This window comes from Molothrus ater, chromosome 1, assembly GCF_012460135.2.
Source record: "Molothrus ater isolate BHLD 08-10-18 breed brown headed cowbird chromosome 1, BPBGC_Mater_1.1, whole genome shotgun sequence".
Taxonomy (NCBI): domain Eukaryota; kingdom Metazoa; phylum Chordata; class Aves; order Passeriformes; family Icteridae; genus Molothrus; species Molothrus ater.
Genome location: NC_050478.2, coordinates 41,951,501 through 41,968,053, shown reverse-complemented (window position 1 = coordinate 41,968,053; position 16,553 = coordinate 41,951,501). Strand labels below are relative to the sequence as shown.

General features: G+C 37.1%; 1 protein-coding gene across 1 annotated transcript in view; it reads left to right on the top strand.

Annotated features, from left to right (window-relative positions):
- Positions 1 to 16,553, top strand: part of OSBPL10 (oxysterol binding protein like 10) — a 111,714-nt gene that overhangs the window by 40,422 nt on the left and 54,739 nt on the right. Inside the window, exon 4 of the mRNA XM_036378629.1 lies at positions 2,385 to 2,576. Coding sequence (XP_036234522.1) covers positions 2,385 to 2,576 — 192 coding nt within the window. The remainder of the gene's footprint in view (positions 1 to 2,384; positions 2,577 to 16,553) is intronic.

Here is a 16,553-nt window from a genome sequence, read left to right as displayed (position 1 = left end):
GCTCCACTGATCCCCATAGTCCATGCTCTAAATGACTGTTCACCAGAAGTTGCTGTGAGCTACTACATACTTTGGCAAAACTTAGGAAAAGCCATCTTAAATGCACTGTGGTCCCACAGTCTGAACCAGTGCATGGATTTTTCCATATATGTTTTGTGTTAACTTTTTTTACGTGCAGATCTATAGCTCTCCCTCAAGAAAATCAAAACTTTACCTCTCACAGAATTGGGTTTGTTTTTTTTTTAAGTGAATCTAATGGGGAAACTCAGTTTTTCATGGCTGCTGTTAGTCTGAGCAGCAGACAAACTGTTTGTTTGATCTGTTAGGATCTGTTTAGCTATGTGAAAGTAGCAACTATGTATTTTTATTATTGTGATAGTATGATACTAAAATGTCAGTGAATCTCAAAAGATTTCATTCTAAAACAAAATCAACTTTTATTAACCTAAAAGAGAAGTTGATTTTTCAATGAAAAAAAAAAATTATCTTGTTCTACCTCTACACCCTAACTTTAGTTTAGATGGTATTCTGATACTAGTCAGTTTGAAGAACAAGCATTAGTGAAGTATATTTCACTCATATACTCAGAACACCCTTTTTCTGTGGAATATATGTTTGAAAAAGGAAATTCAGTTTCCCTCATCCCCTTCTTTCTCCCAAATACCTTTTCATCTGGCTCTTATTTTAATTGTAGTTAAGTCTAAGCTCTTTCAAATGGAAGATGAATTATAAACCTAGCAACCTTCTGTGCCCTTCTGACAAATTACACCTCGTGCTGCTTTTTTGCCTTAGAGTCAAATCTGGTTTTAATGCATTTGTGATTTATCAGCCAGGGTGGATATTTTTTTAAAATATGCTTATTATTGTAATCTTATTGGCCATGGTAGCAAAGAATATATTAATTTCAAAAACAGTCAGACCATCATTCTTGGAAGCATTTGTAAATGTTAAATCTAGACCAACAGAATGATAATTATTTCTATGAGATTAGCAGCTCTTTGCACAATGGCAATGTGATAATCCATTTTTTAAGCCTTCAAAAAGTCTAAAGTCTAGTTTTGTGTGGTGGTGGCAATGGGATTTTGTTACTTGTTTCACTCCTCTTCCTTGGCAGTGCCAAATAATCTGCCTTGTCCTTTACAGTCAGTGTGGTGGTAACATGGGGCCTGACTTCAATTGCAGTTCTAGTTGGAACCTGTTCAGATTACCACAGAATTGCAAAAAGTGACATGGAAGGTATAAGAAGAGAGATTATACCCAAGGAATACTTTTGTGTAGGAATACTTTTGTATAGGAATACTTTTGTTAGCAGGCTGAGGAGAAGTACCTGGTGTTGATGGTGACTGTCTTAGCAAGGTTGCCATTGTTATTTGTGCAGATTTTGGAGAAGAGGTGGAAAGGTGTTTTAGTCATGGGGCTGTGTATTTTCTTCACTGTCTTGAAGTGCTGCTTAATGTTACTCTCTGAATTGGTTTGTGTTTCATGAGGTAAAAATTATTCTGTTTCAGTGTTAACCTTACAGGTGCAATCAACAGTTCAAGTAGAAGGGAAAGACTTTTTTATATTGCATTTTTATATATGATTTCCCAGGGTGATCTGGTGCCCATCTGAGCTTGACTGAGAATTGGTGTCCTATAGACCTCCAGGACCTTGTGTTTGAGGTCTGTGGAGAGCAAACTGAGACAGCAACACTGACAGATGGTTAGATAAAAATTGAGTGTCCTGACTGATTTTATAGGTTGTATGTTAAAAGTATTCATACTGCAGATACTGTTGGAGATTTAATTTCTGGCCTTTTTTGTATATTGGGTTTATCCCAAGCTTACTCCAAAATGCATTGATTTCTTTAAGACAAATTTTGTTTCAAATGTTAATATTTAATTGGTGTGTGGATTGGCCTTGCCAAAATTGAACCTCCTCTGATGTTGAGAACAATACTACACTGTTTCAGAAGTTGATCAAATGAAAGCATTGAGATTTTTTTTCTTTCTTGCTGTTCACACCAGTTTGGTGAATTGTAGGTCAACAGTTTCATGAAAAATATTTGTATTGGCATTGTTGTTATTCTGTCTGCAAAATCTTTCCTAAGCTTTCCTAAAAAGTAGGATTGTAAGAACTAAGCAGCATATTATTATGTAAGAATTTGTGAAGATATTTGCAAAGACCAATTATACAGGCACACCAAGAAACAAAGGTAACAGCTCTAATGTTTCCAAGAGCATCTCCTGAGCCGTGCATCTGGTTCAGAAGGAATAAATCAGTTACACCTGCAGATTAGGTTTGTGAGAAAAGTAGAACAATACAAATGTAAAATATATAGCCTGTATTGTAAATTTTTGCTTGTGTAAAGGTTGCTAATATCACAATCCTATTGCTTGTTCTAGAGCATCTCATCCTCACGAAGTAGAAGCTCATCTCTGCTGCCACCTGGGACAGCTAATTCTGCATCTCCCAGTGGCCAGAAACACACAAATCAAAGTGGGCCAACTGTTGTAACCATCACACATCACAAATCCCCTGCAGCTGCTCGAAGAGCAAAGAGCCAGAGATCTGGTCAGCTCCATGAAGTCCGAGAGGTAAGAGAGAAACATCTGCTGGTTTGCTATAGCTTGGAAGTGCTTATGTTGCTTCACAATAAGCAATTGAATCTGACAAGTTAACAATTATCTTTTCTTCCTACTTTACGACTGCTTTGTTTTGATCCCCTTGCTGAGCAAGAGGTGGGCTTTAGTTCTGGTTCAGCTTCAGGTCAGGTGTATACAGATTTTTTTATGCTGATGTTAAAATTGGTGTGTGCACATGCTTGAAAGTGAAGTAGATAGGCAACAGCTCCCAGGCTTTGCAGTGGTATTGCAGGACTGGAGGAAAATCTCTTTGAAGCTTGTGCAGCAAAAAATACTTTTCAGATTGGAAAGTGGGCCCTGAAGCATTTAAATATAGCTGGAAAAAACTACTTGAATAATTCTGATGAAAGTGTGAATGAAGGCGTAGCTCCCCACACTCAGCAGTTTGTTGCTATGCTGTTGTAGTCTTAAGTTTGTGTCAAGTTTATATTGCTGGCCTTGCAGAGGAAAAATGGTTCATCTGTATCAAATGCATGAAAACCAAGGCAGAAAGCTTATTTCTTTTAAAGACTGTTTGTACCAGTGTTTAAGCAATTTAACTCATACTGATTTAACTGTGTCTTTCAGACAACAAAAATAGTACAGAGTTTTAAGCTTAAATAGTACAGAAGATTTTCACAGAACACACTTTCATCTTTCATCTCTTACTCTTTTTCAGTTTATCTTTCATGTTAAGAATTTGGATAAATGCTTGGGATGTGCTCTGAATGAAGGCTTAAATTGCACATCCTGAGGAGGAATGCTTGTTTTTCTTCTAGTAGACATTAGAAATGAAGAACTGGCTGTCTGAATGTCACCCACATTTTCTTTACATTAGAGAAAACATACATTTGTCTATTTTTTGTAAAAATATCGTGTCTTTGTCTACCAATCATCTCCCCCAGGTTACTCCTAGCATGCTAAACGTATTTCCTCTCATACGTTGAATTCAGAGTGCACCTTAAAGCTATTAATAAAATCAACAGTGGGAGTGGTTGCAATTTCGTCAAATGGAACTAAGTAAGGCTGAAAGCTATTTGAAAGGGAGTATTAGTGTATGTGCTGATCATAATAAGTTGGGAAGAAAAAAGCCATCAGTTGCAAAGAATACACCTGGAAGAAATAAATACTAACCTATAGTAAAACAATGAGGAAGAGTTCAGGTATCATCCCTGCAGAAAAGGCCAGTGAATTGCTGACTCACTTGTTTGTGGTGCATTGCAATGTGATGTCATTCCAAAAAAGGTAACTATTGCAGGACTTCAGTCTATAATGATGGAAGGTGATTATTTTGTTTAGCTTGATGTGAATGGTACCTCTTAGAGGTCTGCAATAATAATGAAAAAAAAACTCTCAGACATTGAAGATACAATAATGGCTGAAAGAAATGAGTGCTTTTCAGGGAGAGAAAATGGTACTAAAATGAATGATGCATAAGCAAAATTTCATAAGACAATGTGTGAAGTTTACGTTTTTATGTGTTGGATATTTTGTGTGTGTGTGCTGCTTTCTAAAGAAAAGCAAACAGTGGAGAAATCAGACCTTCTGCCCTCTTTCCCAGTCTTGTGTAAAAAGTGGCTGCTTAACTGATGTTGTTTCCATCTTGTGAAAGGCTCAGTCTGTTTTTTCCAGATTAAAGAAGTACATTTTATTTCAACAGTATGCTCTGTGCACTTCCTTCTCCCCCATTTTCCAGAGTGAATGAAATAGACTTGGGTATATGATACCTGTGTTTTCAGGAAATATCTTTGTTCCATGTATGAGTCAAGCAGTGACTGTTAGATCCACCCTCCCTTATGAAATTTATCAATGAAGAGATATGTCCAGATCCCCTCACAAAAGTGCACTTAAATCTGTTCTAGTCCTGTTTTTTAATCTGAAACAATGAAAAATAGGAGCTAAAAGTACAGTGAGAGAGAGAGAGTTAATCCTTTCCTCAATGCCCAAATCTTTACTTTTTATTTGACATTTGTTTGGTATGATCTGGGTGAAGGGAAGAGACTGCAAAAGGATTATAGATCAATATTAGTGTTCCCCTGATTGAGTGATGCAATTGAAGCTTTGACATGCAAATAAGTTTTTTTAAATTGTTCCATAAATAGGACTGCATTAGCTAATTTTGCACCTTATAAATACAGTAGTTGAGTCAATGTAAAATGTTGATCTCCTTCTGGAAAATGAGAGGAAGGATGTGTGTTTTAAATTTCACAACAATGTTATGCTATGGTAGTCCTACCATGTTATATGTGAGATCTTTGAAAAACAGTAATGCTGCAAAGAGGGGCATCCTTCACTTGGCACATGTGCTAGCTGGGACAGTGTTTGCTAGCTGGGACAATGTTCCTGAGAAAGCAACTTGAAATTGCTTCTCAATTCTGAACTTTCTTGGTCTGGCCATATTATCTGGAAAAAAATGAGGTGTATCTCCACCTTGCAAATAGGGCAGAATATACTCCTATATTTTATATAATGCAAGATGTTTGGTAATACTTGATTGTTCTTTCCCCCCTCTTTTCAGTTCATAATAAGAATAAACAAAACAGTAAGAATAAACAACAATGTTTCCTTCTGTGGTTTGTTCTGGTTGATTTAGTTTGATTTTTAATAGGCTAGAGAATTTTAGCATGAAACTAATTGTAGCAAAGAGGTCTATTTAGCACCAAACTGACAAGCAAAATCATATAAATGTAGTAGACACAACTGTCTAGGTCTGCAAAATGACACATGTAATAAGTGTTTCCATTGTGAAACTGGAATTTCACCTATTTTCCAGATTTTGGTAAGTTAAAATTGAGTATAAGTATGGAGATTTGGCTGCTATAAAAAATTTATGTTTTAATACTTGCCCTACTTTTGTATAGTGTTGAATGGAAAAGGAGCTCAGGAGCATTGCTTTTCATCATAATGTAATTTTTTATTCTGTTTAATATCTCTTAAATCAGATTTTTGCTTATATTAACTTGGTGTTAATAGTGCAGTCCGCACTGATTTATGGAATGTTACATCAAAACTAAAATTAACTGTATATTAACTTGTGAGAAATGATCTGCATCATGTTGCACTTCATGCAGAATTATTAGAGATCCTACCTCTTTATTTGAACCATAAGTTGGCATGAAAGCACTACTTTGAGTTAATTTTTTAGTGATTTTATGGCAAACTAAGTCTCTGTGGTCTTGAAATTTAATTCTGTTTTTAAAACTGTGTATATTACTATCCTATTAGAAATTTATGATCAGAGTTATGCTTTCAGATTTCTTTACTGTAGGTGGTTAAAATCAACTGGAAGGTTAAGCCAAGTGGCCACATCACACTTCATATTAAATTTTAGCTGTCACTGAACTAAATAATAGTGACAGAATGGTCAGAACGGTGTTTATTTTGGCTGAGAGTGTCTGACTCTTGTACAACCTCTGCCAGTGTTACAATTGTTGTTAAAGAACCAAGTGTGTGAAGATTTTGTAGTAATTGATTTTAATTATTTGCAGACATTTACAGAAATTAAACTAAAAGAAGTCCAGATAAATATTTCTTCCCACAGTTTAAAAAAGCCAATGAAGAATTTTCTGATCACTTTGAAATGTGTTTGTTACAACTTTTGATACCGTGACTAGTCATCAGTATAGGTTTCTGAACATTTGGTACAGGGAGATCCAGATTTCACAGGGCCTCTACCAGTGTAACATCTCTTTTGTGTGCCAGTTGGCAGTCCTAGAACTTGGAAAGGACTGCTTTTCGATGAGATGACAGTCCTACTGCTTCTTGCACATCCTTTTCCATATATAAACAGTTACTATTTGATTCCTGCAGGAATTATGCAGCAAAGTGATAGCTCTGTGCTTCCTTCCTTACAATATGGGGAAATCTAGGATTTGCACCTAGGGCTTCATGGAGTGAGGCAACAATTTTATGTGCTTATTGGGAAAAAGTGATGATTCTGAAACACTTTTCAAGTGAGGAATGAATGTCTTCAGGTTGCTGTAATATTTGGATAGCAAAGTTAGGAACTGTGACTCGCTACTGTAAGCAAAAAAGGATGCTGTTGTGTGTGGAGAAGTGTTTGTTGTGTCACAGAATTACAGCACTGCACAGGCAGCATTGTAGGTGACAAAGAAGATGTGGTACTTAAACCACTTGGGGTAGCATTAAGACTTGCAGGACTTTTCACAGGTGTGAACTTTATATGAAGGCTGCACTAAGCTGTCTGTTGATGTTAAAGCTTTGTAGTAAATGCTTAAGCTGGTAGTGGGGGAAGTCTTGATGGTTTTTGACCTATGCCAAATTTTACTTTGCAGCTTCGAAAAAGTCAGGTTTTGCTTTTTATTTCAATTTTTTTCCCTCCTTTTTTTTTCTCTGAAAGCATGTACTTGGAAAGGTCAGTGGATAAGGAATAATGTGAATCCTAACAAAAAGAATGCTGTAGCTCCAGATATTTGGCATAGTGTTGAGGTTCTGTGGGGTTGTGCAATAAGGGTGCATAAAAAAAATGGATTCAGCTTCTTGAACGGGATATCATGCTTAGACATTGTGAAGTATACACAAAGACCATTTAAAAATCCTCTTAACAATTTAAGTGGGTTTGACCGTATGTGCCTAATTTTGTGTAAAATTACTTTGTATAAGTGGGGAGAAATGCTGTATATTAGATCATTGCTTTCACTGCAGTTCTCACCTTGATTTTGGAGTGCAGGAAGATGAGAGCTGGCTTTTAACAAAGATGACCTTTCGGTCTGCATGAGTAATAAATCAAATATTTGCTTTTAGGAGATGAAAATGATCTCATACTCACCTAAGGTATGGAGGTAGGATGGGCTGCTAAACTGTGCTAACTTCAGTTTTTCTGGCCTAGTAATGTGGGTGCTTTATAGGGGAGAGCGGGTAACTGTGGACTGCAGCTAGAGTAGCACTGCTCAGGTCTTGTTGCTGTGCCTTTGCTAGTCAGGTAAAAAACTAGTTACCTAAAATCATGTCCATTTTTCTTTCTAAATATGTTTTAGTATAACAAGGTACTTTGTGATGTTTTCTTTGGGGCAGTTTGTGGTTGATTCTTTTAATTAGTCTTCTTGCATTTCAAAACCAGCGTAGTAAATACACTCTAGACAGATTTCTCAGTTGGACTGACCAGGGCATTTCATCTCTCTTAGATACTGTAGAAAGTGTTTTTACTGTTTCAGTTTTGAAATCCAAGTGTCCTGTATTCTGTTCATTTTAGGAAATAATACAGTGGTACAGTGAGTGGCAATTTTGGAAAAGGAAGGGAGAGTACACAGAGAGGAGCAGCCTTTGTGAGTTTCAGCTCTCCAGTTTTTCCTGGACTTGTATTTAAAATATCTTCCTCCAATCCCCCACTATACATAAGAAATTACTAAAGGCTCATCCTATTGATCATCTTCTATCAAGTATGTCATAACATATACAAGATAATTAGTCTTTAATTGTCGATGGATGCTAATCAGAAAATGAGATATGTTACTGAAGAGGTTACATCCTCATGACACTGCATCTATACTTTATATGGATTGGATGTATTGCACTTCCATTTGTCTGTAAACTCACTTTCAGAAAATTTTCACTTTTATTATCTGGGTGGGAAAACCAGAAGAATGTCTCCACTCTAAAACAGGTAATGTAAAAGTGCTTGGAAAAGAACTCAGACCAAAACCAGCTATTTCCCAGAAGGCAATGGATACTTCATGGCTTCAAGAAAAGTGAAGCAGAAGAAAAGACAGCAGAAAACCTTTGTGTCACTTTTGTGTCTGTCAATACAAAGTGAATGAGGCCTTAAGCCTTAATTCAGTAAATTCATAGTTATGTGGCACAGAACATGGTAGTGTCAGTTATTCTACAGCTACTACTGTTTAAGTGTGCTTAGACACACTTTGTGAATTGTAGAGTGTTGTAATAGAAATTTGTGTTACAGGTACATTTAACAGCTCAGTTGCAGCTGAGCTCCTTGATACGAAAAGGATTGCTTCCAGCTGGGTTTTAACAGGAGCCATTGTGATTTGTTTAGAGGCATTAAATCTGTAACAGAGTAAACAAGTTTCAAACCTAACATGAGGTCTAAAAGGGGCCGCTGCAGGTGTTACCTCTGCACTTTCTTCTGAATTGGTGTTGGCCCCTGTTCTAGAAACCTGATATACTTGAACAGTGTGAAAATACCAGTGTGAGCACACTGAAATTTTCTTCTGGCCATACAGCAACGTTTGTGTGATTGCCCTTCATGTCCTCAGAGAGAAAAGCGGATTGGAGTGCATGTAGAACAGATGCAGTTATTTGGTGCCTTCTGTGGCACTTTCTTTGGAAGCCGTTTGTCTTGTCTATAGACATCTCTTCTGTATCTGCTTATTCTATCTCAGGTTAGCTCTGCTAAGATCAATAGAAACATGTCTCCTAGGGGAGTAAATGAGATGCTTATATCTCTGACAGAATCAGTCTAGTACCTCCCAGAGTAGTAAATGTACATGTGCTTCTAAAAATTATTCAGTCAGTAGCATTAACTGTCTCACATGGGGATGAGGAGATGGAAATTATTCTAATGCTATAAACTAGCTGTTACCATTACATAAACATGATCTGAATACTTCTGATCTCTGAACCTTTACCTTGTGTTTGCAATATGTTTGAGGTCACTAAGAGTGCATATAAGTAGCATCTTCCTAAACTGCACTTTGTTCTGTGCATTTGATTTTGTATTCATGTGAAGGTTGAGTCATCCTGGGTTCCAGATACCCAGGCAGGGAGAATTAAGGTTGCTATGGGAATCGTAGAGCAAATGTTCTACTAAAATTACACTGTTTGTCCATATGGGTTATGTCAAGAATGAACCTGGCTCATTATTTTTGATATTTCCTTTTACCAGTCCCCCCTTCAAACCTCAAAATATGAATTATACAAACATGTCTTCTTTTCATAATTTTTTTCAGCCTGTAGTTTAGCAGTAATTGAGCATGTGCAAAGATGATAATTTTCCATCATTTAATAAATGGCAATTAATAAATTAGGGATAATACAGTACATATGATAACTACATTCAGAGATTGCTGCAGCATTCATTTTCTTAAGCAGTTGCAGAGAAGCTAAGATTATTCTTTACAGTTGTTAAAACATTTAATTGCATTTCAAGTAAATGGTAAGTTCCCAAGGGATCCTGAGAGAAGTTATATTTGAAGGGAATTCAGTCTCCAGTTTCTGTGTGCCTTCAAAACTGCCACTTAATTCTGCTTTATGTACAAAATGCAACTGTTTTATCTGCACATATAAAACAGCATAGCGTATCATACACATGCATTTTTTGAAAACTACAAGGTTGTTTTCTTTCACAACTATAGCACAAATACTGCAGTAGTTTAAAATCAGAGTCTCAGTTTGAAAATGAAGCTTTAAAGAAAAATATTAATATAAAAATAAAAAGAAAAAATAACATAATTCAGTAAATCTTTTCTTGGATGAGGATATCACATCTCATGGTTTTGTTTTCAGTGCAGGTTTCTGGGTGACTTGCTGATGCAACAGTGATTTTCACAGCAAACTCTGAACAAGGGTGACAAGGGGCACCTTCTGCAACTCTGTAATGTGAATTACTGCTTCCAAGATACATGGGCCATTTTGTTAACCCACACTTACATGCTATTTTTATTGAATTAAGTAGAAGGTATTTTTGAATGTTCTCAGTGGTAATATATGACAATGTAAGGTGGCTAGTGAGGTTTCAAATACTAAGTACAGAAAGTACTTCTATAAATGCCCTCAAGAAGAAAGTAACCATAGAAATGGCTCATATATTTTAAGCATAGCATTAAGTTTACATTATTATACACGTTTATTGAGGGCTTACTGTAATCTTCAGCTCCTTGTGTGGCACCTGAAGTACTGAATGTTCTTACTGTAATGCTTGTCTTGCAGGTGTTGAATGCTTTGCAAACTGTGCTACAAGGGTGCTTTTCAGCAGCTGCTTACCTGCTTCTTGGCTGCAATTCTGATTTCTAACGGTATGCTTTTAAAAAATGGCCCATAAGACAATAGCTAGCAACATCTCATCCAACAAACAAACCTGAACTACATCTGCCCAAATCTGACATATGCTTTAAAGTAGCATTTAAGAATATAATAATAATAATAATGATGATAGTAGTTGTAAAACATTTGGAGTTCTTTTTCCCAGCACCAGATGTTCTGACAGTAACCTGTGGCTCCTTGAACCTACTCATGTTGAAATGTGTAATTTATGTTCAACATGGCCTTTTCTCTTCTGAAGACTAATTTCACTTGAAATCCAAAACCCACCTTTTATCAATTGTGTCCTATGTTGCAGTAAATTGATAGAATTTTCCTGTGATTGCTTATGTTGACCTAATGGCTGGCAGCAACATTTTCTGAGCTCTTTGGAATGCTTGAAATTCACAAACGAGCCTAAATTCCTGATAACCAAAATATGCTTTCCAGACCAGGGTTATAGCTGTTAACTTCAGCAAAATGATCCTCCTGAAGCATAAGGAAAGCTGCTACTCAGGGGAGCCCATGGAATAACATCTGCCTATGAGTAATGTTTAATGACAAAAATAATGACTTTGCAAGGTAATTTTTATAGTAAAATTGCATAAGAATAAATTCCCACAAAGTTCTTTTTATAAACTGCTCTCAGTGCTATATTCTGTGGCTTAAAATAGAATTGTGTGCTTCCTGCTTGGCTAGGTGGCAGCCAGCTGCCATCCAAGATTTACTTGAATTTGTGCATGCCTTCCTTTTGCTTCTCTAATTTTTTGGTTCTGGATTGCTGAAAGCAACTTGAGGTGGGGGTAACAACCTTGGGAGCTGCATTGGGTTGTGTTTGACAGTAAAAGCAAAGTCTCAATAGATGACTTTTAGTAGGATATGATTAGCAGAAAATACTCAAGAGAAGAGATCATGGTGAGAAACCCAGCACTTATTAGTTGTTTTTGTAGAAAATGTCATGTGTTACCCAGATACATGGAGTATTCACAGGGAGCTCTAACAAAACAGGCAAAAAAGGAAAACTGTCATGTCTCCTGCAACAGGCCCTGATGCCCTGACCCCTCCCTCCAGAAGCAAAGTGACCAGTGCTGTGTTGGTACTGATCAGTCATTTTGCAGAAAATCAGCTGACTCTGATTTGTGGGAAAACGCAGTGCTCATTGATACAATTTGTCTGAATCACATGCTTTCACTTGTGTATTTCTTATGGCAGCCAGCTCTTTCTAAAAAGATTTCACTTCTCACCTGAAGACTTGTGGAGTGATTCCATGAAACACTCCAAGACAGCTGACACTATCAGAGGAATTTTATTTTTCTCTAGTGTTTTAGTACTTTGGTTTGTTAGTAAATCTTCCTCTTCCACAGGGAAAACAACATGCAATTGATGTTGTTTTGTGAGGGAGAAGTGTTCTCCTTCAGGTTTAGGCAGCAAGAAGGTAGTCTCAGAATCATAAAAAAGATTTTGGGAGAATGACAGGAAAAGCTTCCCTCCCCTCCCCTCCCATTTTTTCCCTCCTGTATAATGAAGCCACTCATGGAAAACTGAATATATATTAGAGTACTGATTAAGACTAAAAGCATCCTCTGGTTTAGAAAATCCAAGATTCTGTCTGCTTAAATATTCTCTGAATTTGAATTTTTTGTCCTAATCTGTCTGCATGGACACAAGGTCTTTTCCTCACCCCTGCCCCAGTTGCCTTTGTGTCATTCAGTAACTCATTTCTCAGGTGAGGAGGACAGATTGAATACAGAAAACATGCATTTAACCTTGTGTCTGGGGTTGTCATGTCTGGTAAGGAGGTAGCAAAGGGAGGTGGTCGATTTGTTTTGGCCTGACAAAGGTGGGCTGTTTGGCTGAGATTTCTGGAGGCATTCTCAGGGATCCTGCCAGAACTGCTTTGATCCTCTTTACTTTAACCATTTGTGTTGCAAGGGCTGTGAAGCTCTCTGGTATCTCTTTGCTTCCCAGATTTAAGAAGCAGACTTCCTTAAAGACTCAGAACACTCAGATTGTCCTTGGGAGTGTCTTGCATCCAAATTGTCTTCATAAAGTCCCAGAGAACCCTGACAATTACAGATATCATATACAGATACTCATATACTTTGGAGATGGGTCTGTTAAATATATCCTGTCTTTTATTCTTCTGAACAGAATGATGCTTTTGTAAAACAGGTAGTTAAGATAGGTCAGCTCCCTTTCTTGCTGAGCCTTCTGCCTAGTTTGGAGGGAGGAAGGGAGGAGCTTTCTCTCATATACCTGAGCTGCAACTAACTGAGAATTTCTTGGGAGGGTAGATTAATTTTCCTCCTCTGCCACTGCATGGAATGTTTAAGGCTTCCAGACCATTCAGCAAAAAAGACCTGTGTCCCCCTTTTCCTCTATCCCTCAAATCTGGTAATTTCATGGACTAAAGCAATAGGATTCAGACCTACAAAATATGAAGTCTTACTATTGTAGCTCTGCAGCTAATAACAAGGGAGGGAGCTTGCAGGTGTGATTAATAAGCTACTGGATAGTAGGCCAGTAAGAAGACGTTTGTAGTTTATCAAATGATTAATGAATGTTGTTTGTGCAAAATAGAATTATATTATATTGTAAGGATATGCAGTAAGTGTCCAAGTAGTAGAATTTGAAGATACAAAATAGGAATTGAATGTGTAAAAAAAGGAGCATAGTTTCATGTTTAGTATATGAAAAAATTAACTAGCCAATTCAAAATTTTCATGACAGATGTAGGTAAATAAGAGCTGCTCTCTGGAGAGTAAACCCTGTGCTGAGGTCTGTGGAGAGCTCATAGCCCCAGGAGGTGCTGATGGCGACCAGTGGGACAGCAGCAGATTGGTAAGAGTAGCTGAGAACAGGAAACAATTGAGCCAGCCTGCCTCCTCCACTCCCTGTTTTTCTGATTGTCTTAGACTTGGCTTTTAGACTCAGTCCTGATGACATTTGATGTTTGCTCTGTAAGGTTTTCCTCACAAGGAACCACCCTGTGGAGTGTGTGGTGAGAAGACTGAGCACAAAAAGCCAAAACAAAACCCCAAAGGAAATAATGTTTTGTTAGCTGAGACAATGAAGATATGTAGCAACTGACTTTTCAGTTTTTCCCGTAACAGATTATGGGTTCCTGGTTAGGGAAAAGATAACAAAATAACAAATGGGGGTGGAGAGAGCTTGTTTTCATTCTCCTTTGAGGGAAAAAATTGAATCGTGACAGCAGAGGCAGGGACTGAAGAGAAGAAATGTGCCTTAGTGATTAGCTTCCATCCTGATTGTCAGAGGTATAGTTCTGTTTGTTCTGTTACTTTTTGTGTCTCTGCAAATTACATGCCAAATGAAAATTAACTTGCTCCTTTGAAGCTTTGTTGATGGGATGTATGTGTCTGAGCCTTAATAACTATTATATAACAAGTCAGTCCAATTTTAATGTTCATTGTTTGCATTGTTAAAATAATTGAGGTCAAGCTTGGCTGCTGCCCTGAGGTGATGATAATGGAGAATTTCGTGCTTATTCCCGGTAATGGGAGGGAAGCAGTAATCAGGAAAGGACAGCTGATACGGATGTCATTATCTGGTTCCATCTTTCCAAGGCGCTTTCAGAGTATCTCACTTGGTGTTCTAGGATCTTTCCTTAAAACATTTTTTGCCATTAGCATAGTAATGTCTGCAGAGGCTACTGTGGGTCTTACTCCAGATTGAATATTTGTGGGTAGAATTCTTTCCTGTTTACAATTTAAGGAGGTTCTTTTTGGTCTGAAGGTCAGGTTTTATTGCAGGCAAAGTGTACAGATATGTTACTGGTGGTCATCTGGTCTTGTACCTGTTTCTACTCTAGACACTTTAAAAGCTGAAGTGCAAAATTATCTTGATAAGAGATTTCTGTTAGCTATTGGAGTACTTCCAGCAGCAACCTCTATTCTTAGTTATTTCATCTTAGTTATATATTAAGCTGTGATTTTTTTCTTCCTGGCTTGCATGCTATAGATGGAATGCCATTGCAAAATCTGTTATGTGACTCTACTGAAGAAAAGAGTTACTGTAAATCCTCATCAGAAAATTTATTTTGTCAAGTAGTAAGATGGACATAGCAAGTAACCTTGAGCAGTCTGAGAACTCTTCTCAATAATTTAAGTGAAGGCAAAAGTTCACTTCCTCTGTTGTGGTTATGCTTAACTCAAAACAACAGAGCATTAAATTTGAAAAAAAACCCTCCACTTTTACTGTATTTGTATGAGTTACCTTCATTTGCCAGACATCTCAATTGGTGAGGTATACTTTCTGAGCTGATGATTAACAGTATTTATTGTAGTCTTTTTGCGTGTGTGTTGATGCTCTTTCCTTTTTCAGAATAAATAGTGGAAAGTGGGCAAGTTTAATGGAAATCGTGTTGGATTTGTGAATATTAGCTGAATTGGTAGCTAGTGTGTCCAATTAGTGACTGGTTTGATTGCTTTAGTGACATAGGAGTTCCAGGTATCAGTATCTTGCATTTTGATGTATTCTTGGTAGATGTATGTGTATAAATATACACATATATTCTACTTATACTGGCTGGTTTAACTTTTGATTTTTGCATATGACAGTCTGTGGTGTTGATGCAATACAGGTCAAGATTGCAAGAGGAGTCCTTGATCAAGGTCAGAATTGATGACTGTGTTAGGTTCATGTGGCAACACAATATATCACATTTACAGTGACTTAAAAGGTTTTTGTTTCTTGTGTGTGGACTCTTCTGTTCTTCATTTGCTTTTAAGAAAAAAGGTGTTTTCTATGAAATAAAAGAAAAAAATCCAAACTCCTGTCGAATCTGCTTGTTTACCAATCGTTAAATGTCCTCACTCATATATCACTTGTGACTTATTCTAGAGTAGTTTGAAAAGCTGGTCTCACCTCCTTTCCCAGTGTTTTCTGAAAAGTTATTTTTCTGGTACTATTTTCTAAAAAGCAAAAAACCTAGTATTTCCAGAAAGTGTATGTGTGCATGTGTCAGAGAGAGAGAGATTGTGTTTTCATATTAGAAAACCCACCCCAAATGAAGCGCCAATCAATCGAATCCTGCCGAAAAATAGTTCAGCAGCAAGCTGGCTATTTCCCAGTCTTAAAAAGCAGTAAACTTCTCACAAGGACAGCAGCTTGACTTGGAGTTTTAAGGAAGTGATGCATGTTGCATTTCTGTTACTATTAAAGTGTCTAAAGATTTTTCTACACGACTGTTTATTTTTACAGATGCTCTATTTTTTGTATAAGCACTTTTTATTGTGTTGTTATTTTCCCATGTTTTTAATAACTGTTTTTAACTTGCATGCAGTCAATAATGGAAAGGATTTAAAAATAAAAATGACTGCATTAAATTTTTCAGAGGAATTGCCTACAGATAAGTTGTCAGACCACGTGCTGCTGGCGATGGTGCACAGAGATTACTACAGCAGAGAAAAAGAGTTATTAACTGATGGAGCAGAATTTCTCTTTCATGAATGATTTCTGGCATGTCACAGATGAGCTTGATGATACAGGATTTTTGTGTTTTTTCAGTGCTAAAAGAATGTTCTCTTTTTTCTCTGGAATGTTTTGGATTTTTCCTCATGCATGGGTAGGCATATCTTAATACTGACTGTAAAGGATTCAATTATGTTATCAACACTATTTAAAAACAACATTTAAACTAAATTTAAACTAAAATTGAAATTGCTCATGTGTGTATCAGATTGTGGTTGGCACAGTCTGAAGAATCTCACTCATGTTTTATATTCTAGAAGGAGGATAGAATGATCTGAAGCATTTAAATCATTGTGTAGAAAGACAGGATTGGTGATGCTACTTGTTTTCATGGCCAGCTCCACGTGGCCCCTGTGACAAAGGGAGAGTGTCTGCTTGCCCTCTGAGGTCATATGGCTGAGGTCATATGGCTCTCATTCTTCCTTTGAGGAACCTGAATTCACTGTCTTGGGAGGTGCCCCT